Raw genomic sequence first — 25,909 nt, 5'->3', positions numbered from 1 at the left:
TTGAGACCTGCCAACAGAGCCTGACGGTAGACTAGGAGACGTTCCCTACCTGCAGCCGTGTTGTAATCCCAGTTGGGCCTCTTATCAGGAAAGTAATCATCAATACGGGCTTGATTTGTAGTTGAAACTCCTGTAGTTGTCTGGGACATTTTTGCCCACCTCTGAAATAATACGTCCCCGCTCCTCTGTGATAAACAAAACCTGTAAAAGCTGCTGGCAATAGTCCCAGGTGGGCTGATGGGTGAAAAGAACAGTTTCAAGGAGATCAATCAAATCTCTAGGGTTGTCAGAGAACTTGGCATTCTGAGTTCTCCAGTTATAAAGATCTGATATGGCAAAAGGCCAATAATGGTGAGATTGATTGCCATTATCATCTGGTGGTCCCGTGGCCCAATTCCTATGAAGGACCATGGAATCTGCCTCTGTCACTCCAGAGGGAGAGGCTACCCAGAGGCTCTGGATCCTCTGTGCTGGGCCAGATGGTGGTCCTGACCTGGTTAAAGTCTCTGGTGCTGAGGGAGCCAGTTGAGGTAGGAAGAGGTCTATATGGAGAGGGTGGAAAAATGGCTTCCTCTGGCTTCCTTTCACCCTGCAAAACAGGGTAAAGGGGAGCAGAGGGAGTTCAAGGGGTACCTTTGGGATCCTTTCTTGGTCTCAGTCACTCAGTGACCTCTGGTTCTGGAGATCCTATAGAAGGAAAATTGTTAGTGGGGATCAGAAAGGGCTTAATCCATGGAGGTGGATGAGTCACCAGGTCCTTCCAAACTACAATATATGGCACCTGTCTGGGTGCCCACATGCTTTCTGAAAGACTCTATCTTCCATCGCTAAGACGGTGGGAAGGTGGAAGGTTCCTTCTGGTGGCCAGCCCACATTGAAGGTGGGTCATTCCGAGATGCAGAAAGTCATCATTTTTCCTTTTCTCACATCGACTGAAAGACCGTGAGCTCTAGCTTTAAACTATCCAAAATGAGTCAGAACCAAGTCAAGAGGTTTGGAAGTATTCTGTCCCATATCATCAGTCAGTCTATTCATCAAGAGAATTCAAGAGAATGCAGAAGTAAGGAGAACAATTTCAACAAATAGTAAATCACTCATGCACAAAAAAGAACCGGCCATCTCAAACAAAAATGAACTAAAGGCAACAACTCACAGCCTATACCCAGGCTAACATCCTGGGACAAAACTGAAATCACAGAAACGAATACAGCCACAGTTTTAAACAAAGGTAAAATCAAGCACTCTCAAGTAGAAGCAAAACCACAAAAAATTAATCACAAAAATTAAACAGTAACTCCAGGCACAACACCAAGAAAAAACAATTAATCACACACAGAAACCAAGTAAAACTGAAAATCTGGACTTCTCTGCCACAGAAGTTCCAGAAAACTGATCCTCACTCTGGTCCCCCTATCCCAGGAGTTCCAAGGAGGCAGAAACAGATCCTCACTCTGGTCCCCCTATCCCAGGGGTCCCGAGGAGGCAGAAATTCCAGGGCTACAAAATGTCTTTTGAAGCCCCCCCCCCAGCCTAGGCTCCAACACATCTGTCATACCTACATTTGGCCGCTCCCATAAGCACCTCGAGGCTTTTCAGGATAAGAAACAAAGAATAAAGGCAAACACACATTTAAAGCAGACAGACAACATAGAAGACATTACACTTACCCGTGGGATTAAGCTCTCTGGGTCGGGAGTCCTAGAGGTCCGGAGGCATCCTGGATGGATGAGTTCCCAAATATAATGCCAGGTTCAAGGGACCCTCCGAGACCACCAGGAGACGACTCAATGTAATTGCAAGAGAGCTTTATTACGAGAGTGACCGAACTCGGAAAACAAGTCTCACTGATGCAGCAGTAGAAAAGTGGGACCCCGAGCTCTGAGTGAACAGGATTTTTAAAGGGAAAGTCTGTGATCAAGGGGTTTCCATGACAGCAAGTAGGGGGGCACAAGCCTTGATGTTACAGAATTGGGTGAAGTTTAGCAGGGCGGGGTGACCTTTTCTGAAGCACACAATCACAATGGCTAAGGCATATAATCACAATGGCTATTTTTCTAAACCATACCTGAAACATTGGGGAGACTTTTCCCACCCGATTCTCAACCAATTCCCATTGATTATTGCCAGGGAGTTTGTCTCTATTTTCTATGAAGCATTTATTCTGTTATATTTCCTGGAGGCTGTTACTAGGAGAGTTAACTTTGTTTTCTGCCAGATGTACATTCTGTGATATTTCCTGGTACCTGAATTCAGTTCCCAGTCAAGATCTTTATTTCAAAATGGAGTTATATTCAGGCTAACTTAAACTCTTCAAAACAAACAACAACAAAATGGATTTTGGTTTCTGTGAGTCTAGTTTAGTTTTGGTCACTGTTTTATTCAACCTTAGTGGAGATTCATTTGTCTGAGAGGCAGAGTTTCTCTCCGGAGTGTGTCTGGCTTTAGCAGGTGGTTTGAGGGTTGTTTTCGGTTTAAACAGGAGTGTCAGGGGGCACCACAAGGACACTGTTATGGCTGGTCAGGTTCTGGAACATGTCACAATCTACTTCCACAGTGAGCCTCTGGAGCCCCAGGTGTGTTGGTGTTAACTGGAATTGAGCTTGAAGGCTGTTTCCTGGCCACACAGAACCTAATCTGAAAGAAAGGTAGAGATGGGTGTTAATTCTCCTTCAGGGTCATTGCTCTGCTGGTCCTCATGGGTTGTCCTTCTCATATTGAAGATACGGGGCACGAGGATATAGAAATCTAAGTTTACTACTGGAAAGCTGGAAGTGATCATGAGATAAATGACAGGAGCTTCTCCATACAGAGCAACTGCATGGCTCAAGACAGAAGCGTGCGGAGGCCTCTGTTGTTCCTACATCTGTTGTTCCTTTCAGCGTCTGTGATTCAGTCTGGTTCCATTCTTGGTAATAGTACTGGCAGTATGTTTGGCAAAAGAGAGTTTTAAATTTCTCCCTGCTGAGCACAGTGGGTGCCATAGACATAGTGAGGGGGTGACAAGGTGTCAGCAGCAGGTGACTGACCTTCCTGGACTACTATAGACCTTTCAGTGAGGGAATGTTTAAGATTTCCTTCAGGGAATTTGCTTTAAATTGATCTGGAAGGTCATAAAGTCTAGTTAAATGTTGGTGGGTCCTCTCATTTAATTGGCAAGAATGACAAAATTTCATGATGTTGTACCAGTGGCTCAATAACTGGACCACCTGCTAGGAAGCTTAGTGTTACTTTTAAACTATACCCAACCAGGAGTACAGTAGGCAAAATAAAAGAGGTTGTTTGCAATGTCTAACAACACTCAGGGACCTAGAATATTCAGGAACTCCTAAAAGTCCACAAGAAGGAAGGCAAGAACAACAGAAGAAAAGGAGGCCAAGACAGAGACAGCTATCGAAGAGGAAATGAAAAAGGATAACCAGCCTAAAGAATGGCAAACTGGAACAGGAGGATATGGCTTTCTATTACTGTTTTTCCTACTGGAAAGAAGAGAATAGTTGGGTATTGCCAGAGAGGTGGGGAGAAAAACTGTCTTACAGTGCTGGAAGGATTCTGCTTCTAAATTTAATAGGATCTGGCTAAACGAGATTATATCCTGTGACCCAGAAATTCCATTCCTGTATAGATTTAATCCCTGGCATCACCAAAGCTTCAAACAAGCTTATAAGGGATGTGTAGGAGGCTGTTGGCTGTGAAACCTTGCGGCATCAGAATGAGAGGTATTTGCTGCCTGTCATCATGGAGCAGTAGGAAGTGGTGGATACACAAAATGGAATTATGCAGCCTGTTGGTATAATGTTCTTTTGGAATGTATACACTTTACCCTTGTTCTTTCAAATGCTGATTTCTCTCCCCCACTCTCTGGTTTCAATCTGGACATTGCATTGTGAATCTTATTCTAAGCATCGCCTGTCTCAACTTTGTATAAACATGTCAAAATAAAGCAACTGGCCACAATGTCGAGCAATGAAAAGGAAGCAGGAAGAGAGGGAGGAGCGAGAGGACAGGAAGGTGGGAGGCAGAGGAGGAGAAAGGGCAGGGGAGAGCTGAGAGAGAGATCTTGGAACAACGTGGAGAGATGGACTGGACCTAATGTATCCCTAAAAGCAAGTGTAATGTGAGAAATCTAAATGTTAGGAAACTATGAGGGCTTGGAGGTTTGGACGGAGTAACTATTGCCCAGCATTGTGTTCTAGGTTAATTAAATAAAACATAGTCTCTGTGTGGTGATTTGGTTAGACAGCTGTTTAGGATTAACAGCAGCATTACTAAAAGATAATTATTAGTCACTATTAATCTCCCCTTACAACAGCAGCCCAAGAAAAAGCCGTAACATCTGTATAAGTTAATGAAACAACAGGACACATTGCACATTGCTAAAGATCCACACACAAAAGGACATGGAGTGTGGTGAAGGGAAGAGAAATGAAAGGAATTTAATTAAAATTGTATGTTGTAGCAGTGATTAGTAAGTACAATTCTTTAGTAAACCAAGAGGCAGCATGTCCTATCTGTGTGTTCTCTGGCACCTGATCTAACCTCCCTTCATCACCAGCAATACTCAGGCTCTTCTTGGATGATTGGGACAAGTGAGGTGGGAGCTATGTGGGGTCTTCACAGTCTCCCTTATCCCCTCCTCCTCCTGTTGACTTGGTGGTTCCAGAATGAGATAAGCCATTTGGTAGCTTTAATTCAACTTCTAGAGATATTTGCTCTATCTTCAAGAGATAGGACAAAGAGATGGATTATTGTTTTTAAGTCCAAAACAGTTGAGATCTTTCAGTGGTATGAGAAGCTTACAGTCTTAGCCTACAGTGGTGACACACACCTTTAGTCCAAGCACTCGGGAGGCAGAGCTCTGGCAGTTGGATCTCTGTGAGTTCCAGGCCAGACTGGTCTACAGAGTGAGTTCTGTATGGTAGGCAGGGATACAGAGAGAAACCCTGTCTTGAAAAACAAAAACAAAAAGAAGCATACAGTCTCTTACCCATATTTCTTCTCTCTGTAGATGAGTCCCCTTCCAAAGATGGAGATGACGCAGTTCTGCATGGGAGACTCTGAGGAGTTGTACATGCTGACTGAGATGGTGAGAGGCTGATACTGCACTGCTCTCTTCGGCATCTGTAGGAAGAGGCAGCACCTAGACAACTATGGCAGATGCTGGGAGAGGGACAGCCATTGTTTTCATCAACACACCTTCTCTAATAAGGCCACACCTCCTAATCCTTTCTCTAACTTTCCCACCGACAGCCCTGTGTGGTAGCAGCTAAGAGCAATTCAATGAAAGAGGAGCGCCCACCTTGATGGCAAGGTGTGGTTTACTGATGGCCATGTCTTCCTGAGCGAAGCAGCTGAGGCTGGCATTGGAGTGTGTGGCCATTGCTGTGACCCTGAGGAAGCTGTTCTCAGGTAGGGTTTGTTCAAAATAGGAGAAAGACAGGGGGGTGGATGCTTTCAGAACTGCAACATACAACAGGCAAGTCAGGACAAAGCACGGAGTGCATGCATGCCAGAACCGAATCACACCCACGACAAAGGAATCGGGGTCCCACTGAAGCCAGAAAGATGCTACATGGCCTACAGCTACTCTGCATGTGCCCTGTTACCATCTCTGCCAACACTCTTAGCAGACTGCCTCACAGGCATTATAGACAAGCTTCTGTGAGCTACAACCAGCAATGGCATTTTTTTTTTGCCTAAAAGCAGTAGGATGACTTGTGTTACATGACACGCTTCAAAGGAAGTGCTTATCTCAAAACTCATCACGTGTCGGTTGCTGAGCGCGTGCTTACACAGTTCCTGCTCCTTCTTCCGTTTCCTTCTAAATAGAAAATGTTAACTATCAAGTGGGACCCTCTCAAGCTCTGCCTCCCATTCCCAACCTGCAGACACGGACATTACCCCTGCCGTGACCTCCTCCCAGGGTATGTGCTATCCCCTTGTCCATGTAGAGTCCTAACTTTTAAATATGTGCCCCATTCTCATCCACTGCTGATGAACTGTGTAACCTCAGGCAACTTATTTAAACTTCAGTTTTCTCTGACAAGAAGTGGGACTAAGGACGGCACTCCCCTCATAAAGTTGTGGGAATAATGAGATTAAGAATTTAATGTACTCACCACCATTTCTGGCAAATATTAAGTGCTCAATATATGTGAGATAATTATTCCGAAAGGTTATTTGCCCAGAGACTATGCTGTCATTTATAACCCACCTCCCGCAAAGCTTCAGTTTTTATGTGGATTATCAGCATATAAACAGATTTGCCTTCCAAGTCAACCAAAGAACCATGCCACCCTCTCTCTAGCTCCTCCTTTTTCCCATCCTGCTTTAGGGAGAACTCTACTGAGTTCAATCAGTTTAAATGCCAGAAAGCGGGTCTCTTGCCCAGGCTATGAGCTTCAACCAGGACATCTCCTGACCTCTCTGCCAACCTTGCTGGTGTTCCTGTCCCCTCTTAGACAACTGTCTCCCTCATTCTTTGTTCTTTCCTTAAGCCTTCCCTAAATCCATTAATTGCTGGTGTTGCTATGGCTCTCTCCTTCCTTTCTCCTCTTCCTACATCCTGTTTTCCCGCACTGTAAATGCCTCCGTGCCTGACTCTTGCTCACTCTCTCTAGGGATTTCTATGCCTGATCACCAGCACAGGCTGGATCTTGAACCCTGTGTTTAAAATTCCCTGATGCCTGCTGGTTGTCTGGATACTTGGATATCTCATGGGCCTCTAACAAAAACATGCTATAACTAGATTCATCTTTTTCCCAAAAGTTGCATTCCTCTCTTCTAGGAAAGAGGAATAAACCATAGGAGGACATCCTCATTCACAAAACCAATTCCTACCACCTCCTGGACGCCTTGTTTCTGAGTGCTGCCAGGTTAGTCTGGCTTTTGTTTCTGGACTTCAACTGCTAATAAATAACTCCCACCCTCACTCCCTACCCCCTGCTGCCCTGTAACCTAGTGGTTCTCTATGCTGCATGCAAGAATCTTTTATAACACAGTCCCAACTTCAGGCCACAACCCAAGTCAATGACATCAGATGCTGGCAACAGGCATCAGGATTGTAAATTCCCACAGGTGCCTCAGTGTGCAGCCATGGTTAAGAACACATGTTCTGCCATGACCTTTCCATTCCATTTCATCAAAAGGTCTTTCTTTTAAAAATGTGTTCTGATCACATTGAAAACTTTGGCCAGCTCTCCATTACCCAGACAACAACTCGGGCTCCTGAGCATGACAGCTGAGACTGTTCGAATCCCAGGCACATTTAGCTCTCGTGCTAACTCACACTATGCCTGGGCTGTTCCAGTCCTGTAGACAAGCTGAGTCCTTGTCCCTGAAGCTTGCCTGGGTAGTGAGATTTTCTCAGCAGTGTTGTAAATTCTGACATTTGTGTCTACTATGGAGTTTTGTTTTGTTTTTTTTATCCAATTGCCTGGCATGTAGCCCAGGCATAGTTTCTTTGGGTGACTCCAGTGTGGGGCCTCATCTCAGACCAATTGAACAAGTATCTAAGGAAGAGGAGAGACCCTTGTACATTTCCCCCCTGTCTGGAATGCCTGGTGCATTTTTTCTATCCACCTTGTCCTTCTTCATCCTTCAAAAGCATCCAGGTGCAGACTGCCCCAACCTAGGTGAGGTGTATTTCTGTCCTGCACTCTGTTGGCCTCCCCGGATGCTTTCTCACTGCTGGTGTGGGTTGGTTTACTTATCTCATTGCAGCTGGAATCCTGGTCCTCTCACCTGTGGCAGGCCAGATATATGTGTGTTGGATGAATGAGTGGGAGTGTAAGCACCAGGGGGCTAAAAAGCCATCTCTGAAGACCTATGGGTGAACCCAAGATGGAAACAGCTGTGTGTAAGGTGTCTGTTGGGGCCAGAGAGAGTTACCCTCATTGGGTCTGAGTATGAAAGACTGCTTCTGCTTCCAGAGATAACTAGCAAAGACTCCATTGTAGTACACAGCCTGGATTGCAATGACCAGATGCACGTCCTTCTCCTTGTCTGTGGGGTTAACCAGGATCACCGAGAGCCCACCGTTTCCTCCCGGTGGGATGGATTTAGTTGTTTCCAAGGAGAGGTGCAGAGGATCAACAGGCTCACAGATAGGAGGGCTCAGGCCACTGTCCTTCCTGTGTTTCATTCTCTCTTTTCGGACTCTCTCCAGTACCTCTTTTTCTAGAAGAGACCCTGCAGAATAGAAGACAAAGCAGACCTTTTACCCCATAGGTACAGATTTTTCTGACAAAAGTGCAGGCTTAAAATTTATATACCACCTCTGCTCAGATACTAAAATCTTAAAAAGCTTTGCAAATGCCTCATGTTTTGAATTTGCCTTCGCTCAAGGAAAACAACTTTTGTGACAAGTCAGTGCTGTCACTGGAGATATTTTTCTAAGACTCCTTCACACATGATTCTTCAAGGGCAAAGGAGCCACAGAATATTCTTGAGTCGGGGGATAACAATGGCAGCCGTGTCTTAGAACATTCATTCTCGAAACTGAGATGGGAAAGGGAACTGTGATGGAGAGACCAGAGCCAGGGAGTTGCCATCCTACAGGCAAGAGGCAAGGAAGCTGCTGGATTAACCAGGCTGCGGGAAAGAGAGCAGAAGACAGTCAGGCAAGGACAGTGTGCTGTGAAGGAGAAGGCTCCAGGGAGTTATAGTCTCCTGATTTGGACTGATAGACAAAAACAGAGAAGTCTTTGGGGATCTTAGAAGAGAGGGTGGGAGGGCTAGCTTCCTCTCCCTCAGTCCTGAAAGTCTTCTTGGACAGGGTTTGGTATTTATTTAGTGCTTTTTTTTCATAACAGAGGTTCTCAAGCTGAGGCGATTTTGACCCCATTAGGGACATTTGGAAATACATGAAGACATTTTTGGTTATTAGGACTGGCTGGGGTTGGGGACAGGCATCTCATGAGCAGAAGCAAAGAGCACTGCAGTGGGCCCTACACCTCAGCCTCCTACAGTGCTGAACTATGTGATCCAAACTGGCAGTCACGTCAGCCAAGACTGAGAGACTTACTTTTATTTGAAGGGGAAAAGACCGGGACTCTTTCTGGCCTGCATCTGTCGGGCCCATCCCCTCATTTGCTATCTCCGGCGAATACTGTCAGTACCTGCAGGATACTTGTAGTTCTGAGTGATGTCTTCGCAGCGGTCACTGCCCACGACCTTGGTGCAAATGTTATCGCCAACATACTTTTGACTGGAGTCGGTCAGCTCCAATTTCCCATCTTCACAGCACTTCCAGACCACACACGAGGCATTTACTGAAGCAAAGAGGTCTGATACTGCCGGGTCCAGCCACAGTTCCCCATCCTTGACTGCTCGGACCGGGACCAGAATGCAGGATCCCAGAACTAAAGGAGAGATGTGGTGGTTGATAGGGAGCCACCACGTATTCATATGTTAGTTGCTTGCTTCCCCCCTGCCCCCCCCCCCAAGGTACTGTTCTCTCAGTAAACCCTCAGGTAACCAAAATGACCCTTGTAAACCTTGCCTCCCAAATTATTCCTGATTGGCCAATAAAAAAAAAAAATGCCTGCATTTGAGTTGGGCAAAAGTGACGTAGGCAGAGCTAAGGTTTGCGTGCTTGGAGGAGAGAAAGATCGAGGGAGGGAGAGGAGGAGAGAGAGAGGTATAGGAGAGGAGGAAGAAGAAAGCAGAGTCACCATGGGTTAAGCATGAACTAGAAGCACGTGGCTGGGAGGAGCTTGCTCTGAGGATTGGCGAATGGAGAGAAGCAAGCAGCCCAGGTGAAAAAACACGTGCAAGAACTTATGGGATTTTTGGAGGCAAAGTAGCCCATATGGGAATTATTAGAGCAAATGGCATGGGAAGTGGAGCTGGGAGAGATCAAGACAGCTTAGGGGTTAGTTTCTGCCCAGTTCCAATGTGCAGGCATATTAAAAATCTAACAGTCTCTGTGTACTTTCGTTTCTATAATAGCAGATGCAATAACAACTTCTGTAATGATCTTACATATTAGTAGTAAGTATTAACAATGCTTCTACTACAAAGAGAAAGGGCAGTTGAGCAAAGGACCCCTCCCCCCCTTAGACTTCTGCTCTGGCTAGGTTCATTGGGTCAGTCCTTGTCCTGTACATTATTTTTCCTTCTCCAGGATCAAGGTCAGAGGTAGGAAGTGGACAGGCTTTCTGAGGAAGTATCAAAGATGAAACTCACGATGATGCAATGAAAATACTTTTAGGTCCAGACTCTGGACAGGAAGGACCTCATAGGAACACAATTAGCACACAGCCTTAATTCTAATATGCTAAGAACAGGCCGCCCTCTTGGTCGCTTCCTGTGTGTCAGGTTCTCTGATAGTTTTTTTGTTTTGTTTTGTTACAAGTGGTGTTAACCATTTAATTATTTGGAAATTTGGACCAATCTATGACAGGATGATTTTCATTCCCTCCCTAGATTTTTCTAGTAATTTTCTTTTTTTTTTAAAGCTTTGTAATTTGTTTAATTTTTAAAATACTTATTATGATTTATTCACTTTCTATCCCAGCTGTAGCCCCCTCCCTCAGCCCCTCCCAATACCACCCTGCCTCCCTCATCTCCTCCCATGCCCCTCCCCTAGTCCACTGATAGGGGAGGTCCTCCTCCCCTTCCATCTGACCTCAGCCTATGAGGTCTCATCAGGACTGGCTGCATTGTTCCAAGACAAGGAGGCATCATTCTTTGGTGGCTTGAAGTTTCCCTCTCTAGGCTTGAGCTTTCATCCACACACAGACAAGTTCCACCCAGCCAGGCCCTACCCCAGAATGCCCATAGTCATTTGACCTTTGACCTTCATTGAGATGGTATTCCTTTGCCCAAGGCTTTAAGTAGGCCTAGCGCTTATGCAGCTTGTAACATGGAGAGCTGACAGCTTTATCCCCTTGAGCCTGCTGGCACAATCTGATCACCATCACTCCTTCTGCTTCTCCTGTTTTAGAGGATGAAGACCCTCTTTGGACCACAGGCTGCTCCTAGATCCTTCCCAGGGGACCCCTTCAGCTCTTTCAGCCCTGGTTGGTCCTGGGCCCACCCTTAGGCTTTACCTCCAACTCCATCAGATGCTCTTGGGTACAGAATCTGCCACCCGTCATAACCCTGCAAATCAGGTCTGTTCATCCAGCATTCTATAGAAGTTTGGAAGACCCTAAAAGTAACAAAGGCAGAACTTCAAGTGGGGAAAGGGGGAATATGGAAGAGAGTTTAGAAATACGACTTTAGAGAGTTGTTGCCCTGGGGATGGGAGGACGCTCTAAAAAGAAAAGGGACGTTCCTACAGAGGGGCATGCACTCCACCACTGACCACCGCCACCTCCTACGACAGTCCCGAAAACCTTCTCTTAGCCAAGCTTCTCCATGTGCGGGGGGGGGGGTGTCACAATGAGCTTGGCACTTTGGGGCCCTTTCTGGTCTAGAACCCTATCTCCTCTAGGCTTCTCACCAGATACGGCCCCTCTGTCCTTCTCCATTCTGGAGCCCCTCCTCGTTGTAGTACTCATCCACCAGCAGGCTCCCGTTGGTACCCTGGGCTGAAGCGAACGTGGTAACGACGCGTGCTGGGATGCCCAGGCAGCGTAGCACTGCATAGAAGACGCAGAGTATCAGAGGGGGCAGGAAAGCCCCAGGCTGGACAGGATCCGTCTTACATGTCAGGTGACATCGCAGAAGGACGAGGAATCTGAACCGCACAGGCGAAGGCTGGTAAAAGGTGCACAAATCGTACAGCACAGGAATATAGAGCAAGGGGGAGGTTTAGAAGCACCGAGGCTTGCTCTGTTGGGGGGCAGGCGGAGGGTGTTTGGGGGGAGAGAGTAAGTTTTGGGAGCAGAGTTTGTAAATGAGATCAGATCTTCAGAGGGGAAAGAGAAGCAGCAGTTGGTGGGGAAAGGCTGTGGAGAGGTGGCAGAGCCTGCTTGAGGGGATGTTCCTCCCACATGCGAGGCCAGGGGACAACTCAAGATGCGGGCTAGACATTACAGCAGCCCAGAAGACCGGCCTGTGTGTTGCCTGCCCTGTACCTGTGCAAGCAACAGCAGCAAACACCCAGGCCTGAGTCTCATACACTGGTCGTCCTTGGCCAGTGAGCCACTGCCGCAGAATGGGCGCACTGCCCCGTCGTTTGTACGGCGAGGTCCCTTCCTGGGCAGCCTGGGTCTGTGGAACAGGCAGGACACTCTTCTTCTTGAGTTCATGCAGCTGTTGGGCCAGATACGTGATTTCGGTGGGTGTCCTATGGCTGGACAGCTTACAAGGGCCAGCAAGGAGTGCTCATTGCAGCTTGCCATGCGTGTGGCTTAATCCCAGCAGCCTGTAAGACCAGCATACTCCAGGCTCCATTGTAAGACCAGCAAGCTCCAGGCTCCAGCCCATACTCTCACTGTTCACAATCTCAGAGCCAGACCCAGAGCACCGCATCTAAATCATCCTCCAGCTCCAGTCACAGGGCGGAGCATGAGAGCTGGTTCTACTGTTCCTCAGCCTCCCCTGGCCTGACTCCCTCAGCCTTGTTTCAAGCCTCTTCCTTCTTACAGAACAGCCTTGACCCAAGCCCTGCCTCTCAGAGCGGGGACAGAGAGTTATGAGAGGAAATGGGGGCTGTATTACTTTCTGAGAGGAGTTTGTGGACATGGTAGTCTGGCTAGTTTTATGTCAACTTGACACAAGCTAGAGCCATCTGAGAGAAGGGAACCCCAATTGTGAAAATACCTCCATAAGACCTAGCTGCAGGCAAGCCTGTAGGGCACATTCTTAATCAGTGATGGATTTATGGGGGAGGGCTCAGCCCATTGTAGATGGGGACACCCCTGGGCTGATGGCCCTGAGTTCTATAACAAAGCAGGCTGAGCAAGCCTTGAGGAGCAAGTCAGGGAGCAGCATCCTTCCATGACCTCTGCATCAGATCCTGCCACCACATTCCTGCCCTCTCGAGTCACTGCATTGGCTGCCCTCAGTAGACTGTGACTCTGGACAACCCTTTCCTCCCCAGGCTGCTTTTAGTCATAATGTTTCACAACAGCAATATTAACCCCAACTAAGACACACGGGAAACCCCACGCCACCTTCACGGCTTGCATATTCTTAGGAACATTTAGAAATAAAACAAGACCCTTGGATTACCATAGTGGCAAGCCCTGGGAAGGATAGGATACATCTTCCCTCCTTGGGATCTAAGCCTCCAGGTTAGGACTGGGAGGAAGAGAACTCTGGGAAAAGCCAGCTCCCTCCTTCCCCTGGCTTTTGTCTTAGATGAACCTGTTTCTCTTTTTCTTGCCTTGTCCTTCTCTCTCATCGGGCTCTTCTCTGAGGACTGTCTCCCACACCCTGGAAGAGGGGAGCTACTGTGCTCTGAGGGCTTCCAGAGCCCCCTCCATTCAAGTGCTCTTGTCCCATCTCCTCTCCCCCTGGTTCCCCAGCTTTGTGCTCACCAAGGCTCCCAGCACACGGGCCACATGTATAGGCTGGCTCCAGTCTTCCACTTGCCTGTCCACACTCAGTAAGTTCAGGCTGAGGTCCAGGACATCTCTCTCAAACTGAAGGGACAACAAAGGATAAGACGAAGAGTTTCCAGGCTAGGCGCTATCTCACAGGACAGTTCAGGTATCTTATCTTTTTCACAGGCTTGGGTATATCTTCCTCACTTGCCTCAGTGTCCACAGTGGGTGTTCTGGATCTTCTCTCTTCTCACCATATTTGTATCTAGATCTAGATCTTTGTTCTGTGGGCTGATGTTCCTGATAGGTTGTGATTTCATGAAGATTGGTTTTGGGCCATTTTATCTATCTATCTATCTATCTATCTGTCTGTCTGTCTGTCTGTCTGTCTGTCTGTCTATCTATCTATTGAGACAGGGTCTCACTATATAAAACAGGTTGACATTGAACTCACAGAGGTCTGCCTGCCTATGCCTCCCAAGGGCTGGGATTGAAAGCGGGTGCCACTATCAGTATCATGTCATTTCAATTCATTTAATTTCATTCATTTTTACTTAGTAAATATCTAATGTTCCTATGGGCACTGAGCCAGGAATGGAAGACGCCAGGTAGCTCCCACTCCGGAGGAACCCCTAGTTGGGATGTGGCCGTTCAGGTAATAGACCATAGCAACATCCGTCGCTCAGACTCTAAGACAGACAGCAGATGGCACAGTAGAACAACACCTCTATCTTTAGAGATTGGGAGAATTTCCCAGAAGGCAGTAAGACTGGTGAAGTAGTTTTCCAAGGGGAAAAAGAAAAAAAGCTAGTCCAAATAGAGGGTCTTCTCAGAACCAGAATGAGGAGTGGCTGCTGGGAAGGAAAGCCGTGGCCCGGCTGCTTGGTTGTCAGGCCAGGGCACGGGTCTCCATTCGGTAGGCAGAGCGGATTTACCGGAAGCTTCCCATGGCTTCTATGAAGGTAACTAGCAGCTGTGGAGAGTGGCATACCGTCTAAGAGAAATGGAGGCACCACAAGGCTGAAACGGGCTAAAAAGCTGATCTCTTGACAAGGGCTTTTGAACCTGCTAACTTTGGCCTGAGTGCTGAAGGTTATGGGATAGGCAGAACTCCTCTTCTCCCCTAGAGATCCCTATTACCTGACCAAAGTCCCAGGGCTCTTCCTGAATGCAGTTTGCTGTGCCCAGGTAGATAAGGCCGTTCTGGTTCAATATGTATTCGGTGCGTTGAGCCTCATTCTGCAGAAATACAGCATCGTCTGGCAAGAAGTAGGAGAGGTTGAGGGCCTGAGGGCGCAGGATCTGTCCTCAATGCCCAGGTTTCTGCCCTGCCAGCCCAGGCTGGGTTTGGTTTCAGTCCTTTCTCGCCTAGTGAAACTCCTGAGGGTCCTTCTCACTGATCACTCAGGACCTGGCCCGGAAACCCGACAGTCACAGTGTGGCCAGGAACAAGCCAGCCTTAAAAAGCGTAGTGGTTTCCAGAAGAGGTTTGCAAATGAGAGTCTTACAAGCTCAAAGGGGATCAGGAGCCTCCTAGGGAGTTTCCCAGTGCCTTGTCAAGTCTTTCCTAGAAGACCGATTTGTAACAATAAAAAGGTGTACGGGAAATGGCAAAATAAACACAGCAATTAAACACGGGTTAAGCACAGTGAACAGAGGGAAAAGGGTGGGGAGGAGCAGGGCTTGAAAAGTGGAATTCTGAGCATTGGGCTTCTGTACTGAAAGATCCTCTGGGTGGAGGGCTGGGTTCCCTTATCCAAGCATTAAGCGAGCATTGTGGAGAGACTGCAGGTCAGAGAACATCAGGCTGTCAGTCCCAGTCAACCACTTTGTTTGAGACGAGTCTTCACAGTATAAGCTAGGCTAGCTGGCCCACCAGCTTCCAGAGATGTCTGCCGTCTCTGGCTCCCACCTTCCCAGGAGCAGGTTGCACCTGGTTTTCCCTTAGATTCTGGGGAATCTGAACTCAAGTCATCAGGCCTGCGCAGCAATTTCTTTTACCCACTAGGCCACCTCCTCACTCCTAGATATCTCTTAATGAAAACCATCGTTCACTTTAGGACGCTGGAAGGAGCATGAGGTTCGGCTTTTCTTGCCAAATTTTCTCCAAGCTACAGAAGCACTAGAGAGTTGCCCGGGCACCCAGGACTGCCTCTGCTACCAAACTTGACTCATCAGAACCTCTCTCAGTCATGTCTCAGAGGAGCGGAGTGAATGGCTCCCACTACCTAATCCCTCCATACAAGGACTTCCCTAGTTGGGGTCCTATAAATGGAGTAAGAAGGCAGGAACCCTAGCAGCAGAATCAAGCATGGATTCCTTCAGAACCCAATGCAGTCCTAAAACTGTTGGGACTATATTTTGGCTGCTCTGAATGCAGACTCAGAGCTGGTCATCTGGGATGCATTAAAGCCTCAGCTTTGGAAGGGGACCCCTGAGATCTTCCTGTCAGTATATGGAGAAATGTGGGATCTCCCTCAGCAGAAGGATCCTGAATCCACAATGAACAACACGGGACAAAGGACTTTTGAGCAGCTGCAAGTTCCCGTGTATTGCTTCACTTGCCTTTCTCCTTGGGATACAAAGGAAGGCCCTGAGCTGGGGATGGGCAGGACTGTCTAAAGGAATGGTTCTCAGCCTTCCTAATGCTGTGACCATTTAGTACAGTTCCTCATGTGTGGTGACCCCCAACCATAAAACTATTTGTATTGCTACTTCATAACTGTGATTTTGCTACAGTTATGAATTATAGTATAAATATTTGTAGTTTCTAATGATCTTAGGCAAACTCTGCGAAAGGGTCATTTGAGCCAGGTGCATTCAGTGGCACATGCCTGTAATACCACCACTCAGGGAGGCCGAGGCAGGTGGATCACTGTGAGTTTGAGGCCTTGTCTAGAAAGCGAGTACAGGACAGTCATGGCCACACAGAGAAACCCTGTCTCAGAAGGAGAGAGAGAGAGAGAGAGAGAGAAAAGATAGAAAGAAAGGGTCATTTAACTCTCCCATACTAAGGGTTCATGACTCACAGGTTGAGAACCACTTATCTAAAGGAAGGGGTAGGGACTGGAGGTCCCACCTTGGACAAGAAGAGTAAAGCACATTGACTTCAGGCATCATAGAGGAAAGAGTCTGGGCCTTGGCTCCATGTGTGGGGCTATAGGAACCTGGGGAAATTATTATCCTTCCCTAGATTTCCTCTAGTCCCCAGCCCTGTCTTATACAGAAGGCCCCTCAGGCTGACAGCGAAACTATTGAAAGGAAAAGAAAGCGTGTATCTGGTGTCTTGAAACTAGGAAATGCAGGAGAAACTGTTTTCTATTCTCTGAATCAGCCCTCAAGAAGGCCCAGCATTAAGATGGGTGAGACAGACTTAAATGGGAAAGAGACTGGATCCTCAAAATGAGAAGGAAGGACAATGGCCTGTTGTAGCCTCGTTGGGACAAACCACGGAGGTCCACTAGATGAAACAAGCCCGGCTTCAACCAGAGCTGTACTTTATAGGCGGTCATCTGACCCCAGTGATGTCAGGCTAGCTCAACTACAGGACTTCAAACAGCTCTCCATGGAGGGGACCCCACAACCTGCCTTAACAACAGAATTAACAAGTGGAGGGAAACAAAAACCCAGATTGGGTTCCTTTACCATGAAGTTGATAAAGAAAGCTTGGGGCTCTCATAGCACGGGCTCATTCCACATGCTAGAAGGATTAGGCAATTTAAAATTTCACATTATTTTGTTCAAGGTTTTCTTTCATTAGATAATCTCCTGACCCCTCAAAACCCAGCAACATCACGGAGAGAAACAGGAAAGAAGCAGAAAACCCCACCCCTGTACCAACTTATTCCCACATCTCTTCCTAGTTCTCTATTGTATGTATTTGAGTGTGTGTGTGTGTGTGTGTGTGTCTGAGTTAATGTACATGTAGGTGCTCTGGTGAACAGCTGTGCGTTCAGAGGCCAGAGAAGTATGTCAGATCTCTTGGACCTATACTGTAGACATTTGTCGGACCCTTGGCTTGTCATGTGTGATCTGGGACCCAAGCCTTCATCCTCATGATTGTGAAGCAAGCACTCTTAACTGCTGGGCTTTCTCTCCAGCTCCTTGTTTCTGTGCCATTACAGTAAAAGGCAGATTTTTAAATTTCATCTCAATTAGTCCAAAATAACCTGAACCAGCACCACAGTTTGACAGCAAGACAAATGTAGACTTGTAATATGAAGCCCCAGGGATCCCAAGACAGGTCCCAGGGACTGAGAAGACGCCAGCTGGAATTTAATGCTGGTGTTGTCCAGAGGGCCTGGGGCAGGTGCTTCCTGTTGGAGCTGTATCCCATCTCTGCCATCTCTGCTTCACTTCATCCCTGTGCAGCTCAGACTAGCTTAGGTCCAAACTTACCTCTATTCCAGGGATTAAAAAGGAGCGTGAATTGGCCCAAGGGGTATTGTTTCTTGGCCGAAACCTGAAGGAGGAGTGAGTAGCGGCCAATGACAGCATCCACAGGTGTGGTCACAGAAATGGTCCAGTGTTGGGCACCTCTGTCCTCCACGACCGCACTCCATCCTTTTGGGTCTCCCAGAGAGGAGATCGGGAAGATGGCTTGGGTCTTGCTGTCCTTGGAGGGCTGCTCTCCTGCAATGCACAGTAATAAATTGGTCATTTAGACTTCTGGGTCACAGCTCAGTGATAAATAATAAACCAGTAATAAATTAAGGTCTCACAAAGATGGGGGAGGTGAAAAGAGGTCTTCCTATAATGAGGAACAGTGAAGGATAATGAAGGAACATGAACTCTTGGTGCTTATGGACCTATGTTTACGAAAGGGTCACAGCCTACAAAATGGATAGAATAATCATACAACCATCCCTCCAATCCAGGAGTATTGGTTGCACAACCTCCTGCAATACCTAAATCCAAGGTTGCCTATGTCTCTTTACATAAAATACCATGGCGTTGTATTTTCTTGCATACTAATCTTTTAATTACTTATGAATCCTTACATGGCATAAATGCTGTGTAGACAGTCACTTATGCTGTGTTTTAAGAATTGCTGACGAAGAGGGAAAGACTATACTTGTTGAGTACAAGCACAATCTTTGCCCAGGTGTGGTCCCTTGTGGTTGGGCTGATTCTGAGGAAGCAGAACCCATCCATGGACACCGAGGGCCTGTGAAGGGACTGAGTTAGATATCGCACGTTAAGAACTTGATTCATTAGTTGATACAAAATACAGATGTCAGCAATCAGTGCAGTCTAGATGCTATGCGTACCCAGAGTTAGACCCCATTCGGCCTTCCCCACAAAGTCGCATCCAAAGTTGAGCTCTTAATGGTGATGCTGCTGAGCACTTCAGAATTAAAAACAAACAAACAAACTGCATTTCTTGTACATTCTCACAATAGCCCCTTGGTGAAGCGGGACAGCTTAAGGCCCAGCTACAGTGTGGACCATTTGTCTTTTGGTCTTCTGAGAGGCTATGGGGAAGATAATCCCCCCATCCAAATCCCCACATCCCCACATCCCCACAGTGGTCTAGGCCTGTCCCACATACCAGTTTGTGCGATAAGAGCCACTTTCTTCAGGGCAGACAGAAATGTGTGGACTGAGCCACGGAAGTTCAGGGTGATAGTGAAGGACTGTCCCCTCCTCAAAATAAGGTGGCGGGAGCTGATGGCTTTGGTGTGGTGCTCCTCATTGTTTTCTGCTGCTTGGAAGTCACAGCTCTTGATACTTAGAGCTGTTATGGAAAAAAGGGAAGTCGTAGATCATAAATATGAGGTAAGTATAAGAACATGAATAAAAGGTACCTTCCAATGGTGGGGTTCAAGTCCTTGACTCAATTTCCTTGTCAGCTGTGCAACCTGAAGCAAGCAACTTTTTTTTTTTTTGTTTATTTATTTATTTATTGGAGACAGGGTTTCTCTGTGTAGCCTTGGCTGTCCTGAACTCACTTTGTAGACCAGGCTCGCCTCGAACTCACAGAGACCAGTCTGCCTCTGCCTCCCAGGGTCCTGGGATTACAGGTATGTGCCACCGTGCCTGGCAAGCAACAATTTTGAACTTCAGTTTTCTTTTCTTTAGACTAATGCTCTCTCTTTGAAGAATTACAGGAAACGAATGAAGTCATATACATGCATATTCATATTTATATGTTTGCATTTATTTTACATTAATATAATGTCAAATGCTTATGAAGGCCCATTAAAATTTAACATTTGTTTCTGGTTCCAAATCCAAACAATGATTACAATATAGAATTTTGCATACTATTTATACCCCTCTTTTTTTTTTTTTTGAGACAGGGCCTCGTGTATCCAGGCTGGTCTCAAATTTGCTATGTATCTGAAGCTGACCTTGAACTTCTGATCCTCCTGCATCTACCTTCTAAATGCTGGAATTACAGGTGTGTGTTTTACGCCGTGCTTGGAGTGAACACAGGGCTTGTTCCTATGGGCAAGCACTCTACCGCCTGAGCTGCATGACTAATCTCACATTCGTGTTTGTTTGTTTGTTTGTTTTGAGGACACAATCTGATATTAGAGCTGGTTTTGAGATCACTGAGTCAAACTCTCTTGTCTTAAATATGAGGAGAGCGAGGCTGAGATTAGAACCAGCTCACCTGAGGAAATGTGTGAGTTTTCATCTAAAGGCTCACCGTCTCCTGGCACTTGAAAGGACATGGCTGAGTGTATTATGACAGACTGTCAGTCAATCTTTATTTTATGGAGAAAGAAAAAAAAAAGGATCAAGGAATCTCTCCAGCAGGAGCTGGAGAGATGGCTCAGTGGCTAAGACCACATGGACTGTGCTCTGCAGAAGGACCTGGGTTCGATTAACAGCACCCACATGGAAATTCACAACTGTCTATAGCTCTAGTTCCTGAACAGTCAATGTACTCTTCTGGCCTCAGGAAAAAAACAAAAAAACAAAACAAACAAACAAACAAACAAAAAACAACAACAACAACAAAAAAAAACAGCCTGTAGTGTTTGCACCGGCTCAGCTACTGGGAGGAAAAAGCTGTGGCTTTTGCTTGTAAGTGTGGAATAAGGTCTGTTCTACTTCAAGGAAATGATCTGACCCCGACACAAAGTTTGGGCTCCAGGACATGTGACAAGTGCAGGGAACACCTACTTTGGCCCCCAAACTTTACGGTTGAGAGCTCAGGAGCAGAGGGAAATAGTGGGAACATAGCTTTACATTCCAAACTTTCCCTGTTACAGCGATGGAGCAGATATATGATGCTGTATAATGACGTAATGCTGGGGAAAGAACTGATGTGTTTTTTCCTGAAGATGGAAAACCTCCCCAGTCCTGCTACCTCGATGCTCTCTGCATCCTGTCTCCCTCTCACCTACCAGCGAGGTGTTCAGGTCATGGCAGTAGATAAAATAGCTCCAGTCAAGCTGGGGTTTGTAAAGTGAGCATCAGCTGTAGTCAGAGGCCAGAAATGACTCCCTCCTGTTTGCATGCTGGTTCTGGGTGGCAGGGTGGAAGGGTGAGCAGTCACATGATTTGGACTCAGGTATGCTGGGCCCACACAATAACCACAGCATCATGGCAGAAGTTATCCCCCAGAATCCTTTGGACTGGTGTTCTGTCTGGAAGGCTTCCCTGCTTCCCAGCACCCAGAGGCATTGCCTTGAAGCCCTGGGTGACCTCCCCAGATCACACAGCTTGGTCCACAGAACCCACAGTAGTCTGCTCCCCTAAATCATTCACCCCACTTCATGGGCATCACCCACTGCTCTCCGTCCCCCAACCCCTCCCGTGAGCTTGCTGAGGGGTCACGTTTATTTCACTTCTGAATTCTCGGCCCAGCAGCATCTGAACACAGTGGATTTCCCAGTCGATGTTTGCTCCCTCAATGACAGGACAAGAATATGGACTGGTCCCTACGGAGAGTTTCTCAGATGAGCCTGGTGCTTGGGCGGACACTCGCAGCGGAGGTGCCCAGGGCTTGTGCATCCTCTCGGTCTGTTTCGTTGGCTTAGGTTGTACAGTCTCTGTCCCTTGTGCTTGCGCTCACTGACCCCTACCATCCCTCCGCTCCTATTGTTGAGGATACAACAGCCTCAAGGTTTCCCAGGTGCCTTTAGTTACTTTTCTACTGCTGTGATAATACACCATGACCAAAAGCAACTTGGGAAGAAGGGCTTGTTTCATCTTGTAACATTCAGTCCGTCGTCCCGGGAAATCAAGGCAGGAACCCGGAGGCAGGAACAGAAGCCAAGGCCACGGAGGAATGCTGCTCACTGGCTCACTCAGCCTGCCTTCTTACACTAGCTAGGACCACTACCTAGGACAGCACAACCCACTATATAACTCCTCTCCCACATCAACCATCAGTACAGAGAAAAAACTACACGCCTGCCCGCGAGCCAATCCAGCGAGGAGATTTTCTCACTTGAGGTTTCCTCTTGTGAAATGACTCTAGCCTGTGCTGAGTTGACATAAAAAAACCAGTCAGCACACCAGGTGTATCTCATTTATATCGTAGCCTAGAGAGGTGTAACCATTTGCATTATGTCGATCCTCCTCGATCCTGGGCTCTGAATATAAATGCATGATAACCACCACCAACATTCCACCATACGACCACCCGTACTCACACCACCTTCCTCCTTTCCCTTCCTCCTTCATGTAACTCCCACTCCATGTACCTCGCTACCCACCCCTCACGTCTTACACGCCCCACTGTCACATCCGTTACCAACCTATTTCCTTTAATAAAAGCATGTCGTGATGACAGTCCTAGCAACCAAGAACTGCCTTGACTTACCTTGCCCCATGGCTGCAGGCTTTTTGAATCTACTTGAGCACAGGAAACGCTTGCCTCAAGCCGTTGCCTCTGGCTTCTTTCTCAACTCTGTCTCCGCACTGGAAAAGATGGGGGGGGGGGGCTTCTGTTCCTTTAAAAGCCTGTGGAAAGCAAATTTCCCTCACTCCTCTCGTGAGCCTGCTGGCAGGTTTCTTGTCTCCTATTCCCTCCTTGCTGTTATCTCCTAGACCAGCTGCTGGGAGTGACCCTTTTTTCTGTCATGATCTCTCTTAGCCAAGAGGCCTAGGCAGCGTTCTGTGTAACAGGCTGAAGACCTGCTAGCTGGAAAGAAAACCAAACGAACCCTCACAGCCTGTTTCTTCGGTGACCTCCAGAACCCTCAGGTGTCTTCTGGATGACTCCAGATGCTGCTGCAAACGGTGGATCCATCCTCAGCTCTGGATCTCCTGCCCTAGGTTCTGAGCAGCCACTCACCGCATGAATGTCTGTAGCCCATCTGTTTGAAAGAGATAAGGAAATAGAGCGTGTTGAGTAAGGAAAAGACAGGACCCTGGCTCTTTCAAAATGGCCTGCTCTGAGACAACCAACCAGAGATGGTTTAGCGTTGTTTAGGACTCAGACCTAGCCTGACCTAAATATCCACAAAAAAAGATACCATTGGGTGAAACAGTGATGCATGAATTTAGTAGCATACAAAGGTAAGCAGAAAGGCACGGCTCTCTGTAAACAAATACAGGACAATTTTCAAGCAACATTATTAATTTTAAAAAATGAGACATGGGTCAGTGAAGGGTATATGCGGGGTACATGAGTTTGCTTGTATTTAGTCAGAACATTTCCGGAAAGTTCCTGCCTCAGACAAGGACATTCAGTGCCCAGCAGTAAGGTTTTCTTTATCATCTGTACCATTGTACCATGAGCATGTATTTCTATATTAATATTAAAAATAACAAAAACTTCCAAGGGAAAGAAGGTTCTTACTAAAGAACCGTGTTCACCCTAGAGACTTCCTACGTGCACAGGCAATCGGCAAAGTTGTGGGCTTGCTCCACTTGGGGGGGTTTCCTCTGTGTTTCAAACCGTCTAGCAAAGACAGTCTTCTCTGCTTTGGTGGAAGTCCCAGGAGACATTCACAATGTCCAATCTTTGGAAGTTTTAGAGGAGCCTGGGATAAGACAGACACCACTGTGGCTTGGTTCAGCCAGGGAAAATTAAGTGGAAGACGTGAAGAGGAAGGAAGGTGACCCAAAATGTTCACCCTGCTTCCTGTCACGCCCATACCTTTCCACTCTCCAGCCCTGTGTAGAAAACCAGTCCCACAGCTAGTGGGTCCCAAAGATGGATTTGTTTATTCAGCCATGAACAAAAAAAAAAAGTACTTTGACTACTTTTGTGCACCAGAAACTGTTTTAGGTTCTGATAAATTAGACTGAGGTTTTTCTAGTGCCTGGAAGCCTGTGTTCCAGCAGGGGGAGACAGACACTTCAAGGTGCCTAAAAAACAAAACAAAACAAAACAAAAAACAAAAACAAAAAACAAAACAGAACAAAAAACCCCAACAGCTTGGCTGTCCAATCCGCCTTTGAGATAGGTGTGGAATGGAGGTCAGGATAGGCTTCCTGTTCCTGAAGCTGAAAAGCTTGGAGGATAAATAGGCCCTGGCTACGTGGGTGTTGTAGGAGATGAAACAGTTCGCGCAGAAGCGCTAATGCGGGGAGCAGGTGAAAGTCTGGGGCACAGTTGGGAATTTGGGGTTCATTCTTAGGGTGGTGGGAGACCATCGAACCATAGATGAAGCAAGTATCACCAAGTCAGATTCGCATTTTAAAATGCTACACGCTGTCTAAAATAAAGAAAACGACTGGTTTAAAGGGCTAGGAAGGAAAGGAAGTTGTCCAGTAAGAGACATCTGGTAATGGTCCGGGTGAAAGACAACAGTGACTTCATTAGGGAGTTTTGAAGGGAGTTGTAAAGAGACTGGAAAGAAAGGTAACTGAGGAGTTGTGTTAATGGGGATAGAAAGGGGAAAGAATTCTCTCAGCACGACTCTGGGTCGAGTAAGCTCTGCGGGTACCTGCTTTATGAAGCGCTTTCACACACCTCATCTCCTATGGCCTCGACTTTAGTCCTGTAAACCAAATAAGGGGCCAGTATCTCAGTTTTGTTGGCATAGGGAGCACACACTTATGAATGATAAAGCCACGAAGCAGTGAGTTAATATGCTACCTCATCACGGATCATCACAGAAATTAAGAGGGATAATAATAAAAGCGCGGCACGACAGAAGACCATGCAGAGTAATGTCAACAGTGAAGGGGTGGAAGTGGCCCCGGAACAGAGCCATGGATAAAAATAAACGAGGCACAGCATGTAGGCATGCTGTCCATAGGCTTTACTCCCATTCAAACTGTGGAGCCTGATGTCGAAGGCAGAACTCTCTCACATGCCTGTAGGTACTACTTTTTAATCTATTTTAATTGGCGTTCCTTATGCCTCTACCTCCCTTCCAACTGCCTGACACTAGGTAGGAGAGAAGGTTAGAAGGGACAGGGGACATAGACCTCTCTACACTTAGTTCCCTGGGGGCAATTCCAATCTTTGTAGTCAGAATATCTAGAGGTCCAGAAAACCAACAAGCAGCCTTCTTCCTCCTCTGATGGCTTCCTTGAAGCATCCTCTTCTCCTCTCTGTGTTCTGGTATTTAAACCCTCTTAGAGCCCTCAGAGTTAAACTATCTCAGGCTGGTAAAGACCACGCCCCTCTGTTATCAGCTGTGAATAAACTAAAAGCAGCTCTACATCCCATGCTTGGGATTAAAACAGAAACCTTTTTACAGAACAACTGAGTATTTAAAGAAACCAAAACTTCCTCTGCACATGTCTACAGATTCACTGATGATCCCAGCTCTAACAGTTCCTGGACACCCTGGCTGGTCCCGGATCAAGGCCTGCCTCCCTTCAGGAAACTCCTTGCCTCTACAGTCAAAGCTGGGCCTCATCCCAGTGAAAGCAGGGGAACTCTTGCTCTCTGAGATCAACAGTTAGCAATCACATTCTCTTTGTCTGTGCTTAGGGAAAAGCAGCCCATCCCAGGCTGGCACTGGGTGCTTCCTGGGTCCTAGAAAGTGAGGCCTGAGAGATGGCTACAGAGGTGTTACAGATTGCACATGAGTGCTTGCCTGCTCATCAGTGGGAAGATGGTGATGACGAAAGGTTGGGAAATGGGTTTATAAGGCCAAAGATCAGAGAGCAGCAGAGCCTAGGCAACAAGGTCTAGCTGTTGCCCCTCCTCACCTCTTCCACACAGCTCTTCAGTTTCTATTGCTATTCATGAGGTGTGGGAGAACAAGGGCCTTTGACACTACTAGCACAGACATCTTTGGGACCAAAGGGCAGACGCGTAGGAGCACTGGGCAGGATGGAACAGTGGGCATCTGGAGTCAAACTTTGCTGGATGGATAAAAGAAGTCGCCTAGTTTTTCTGAGCCAGGCAGTCTTTTGATTGCAAGCAACTGCAACAATTTTCTGTCGACTTAGCCCAAAATGACAGAGAATGAGAGGTAGCCTTCACTGTGAAGTGACATATGAGGAGAATCAGGCTCAAAACCAGGACAAGGTAGAAGCAAGGGCGGCTGAGGGTTCAGACAGCAGTGAGCAGTGATGCTCCCATTCTCTCCTCTGCTGTTGGGAAT

The 25,909-nt window shown here is 47.0% G+C and overlaps 1 protein-coding gene across 3 annotated transcripts; it reads right to left on the bottom strand.

Annotated features, from left to right (window-relative positions):
• Positions 1-1,788: 1,788 nt before the first annotated feature.
• Positions 1,789-22,581, bottom strand: Epb42 (erythrocyte membrane protein band 4.2). Of its 3 annotated transcripts, none has more exons than XM_060371571.1 (13): positions 22,219-22,579; positions 18,988-19,173; positions 17,835-18,068; positions 14,577-14,695; positions 13,431-13,535; positions 12,024-12,201; positions 11,447-11,585; positions 11,052-11,152; positions 9,117-9,359; positions 8,035-8,187; positions 5,297-5,457; positions 4,985-5,118; positions 1,789-2,634 (listed from the first exon to the last, which is right to left on the bottom strand). In XM_060371571.1, the coding sequence occupies exons 1-13, from the start codon at positions 22,226-22,228 to the stop codon at positions 2,472-2,474; spliced, it is 1,926 nt and encodes a 641-aa protein (XP_060227554.1). In that variant the 5' UTR covers positions 22,229-22,579; the 3' UTR covers positions 1,789-2,471. The 3 variants fall into 3 exon arrangements, with proteins under 3 accessions (XP_060227554.1, XP_021505539.1, XP_060227555.1); XM_021649864.2 differs by having other exon boundaries at positions 7,888-8,187; positions 22,219-22,578; XM_060371572.1 differs by lacking the exon at positions 5,297-5,457 and having other exon boundaries at positions 7,888-8,187; positions 22,219-22,581.
• Positions 22,582-25,909: the final 3,328 nt, after the last annotated feature.

Source organism: Meriones unguiculatus, chromosome 18 (assembly GCF_030254825.1).
Source record: "Meriones unguiculatus strain TT.TT164.6M chromosome 18, Bangor_MerUng_6.1, whole genome shotgun sequence".
In the NCBI taxonomy this organism is placed as follows: Eukaryota; Metazoa; Chordata; class Mammalia; order Rodentia; family Muridae; genus Meriones; species Meriones unguiculatus.
This window is presented reverse-complemented; position numbering and strand designations above follow the sequence as displayed.

Coding starts and splice junctions, on each gene's coding strand:
- Epb42 (XM_021649864.2), bottom strand. Junction 11,586..12,023: donor TGCTGCTGTTGCTTGCACAG/GTACAGGGCAGG, acceptor TCTTCTATGCAG/TGCTACGCTGCCTGGGCATC. Junction 5,119..5,296: donor AACCACACCTTGCCATCAAG/GTGGGCGCTCCT, acceptor CTCTTCCTACAG/ATGCCGAAGAGAGCAGTGCA.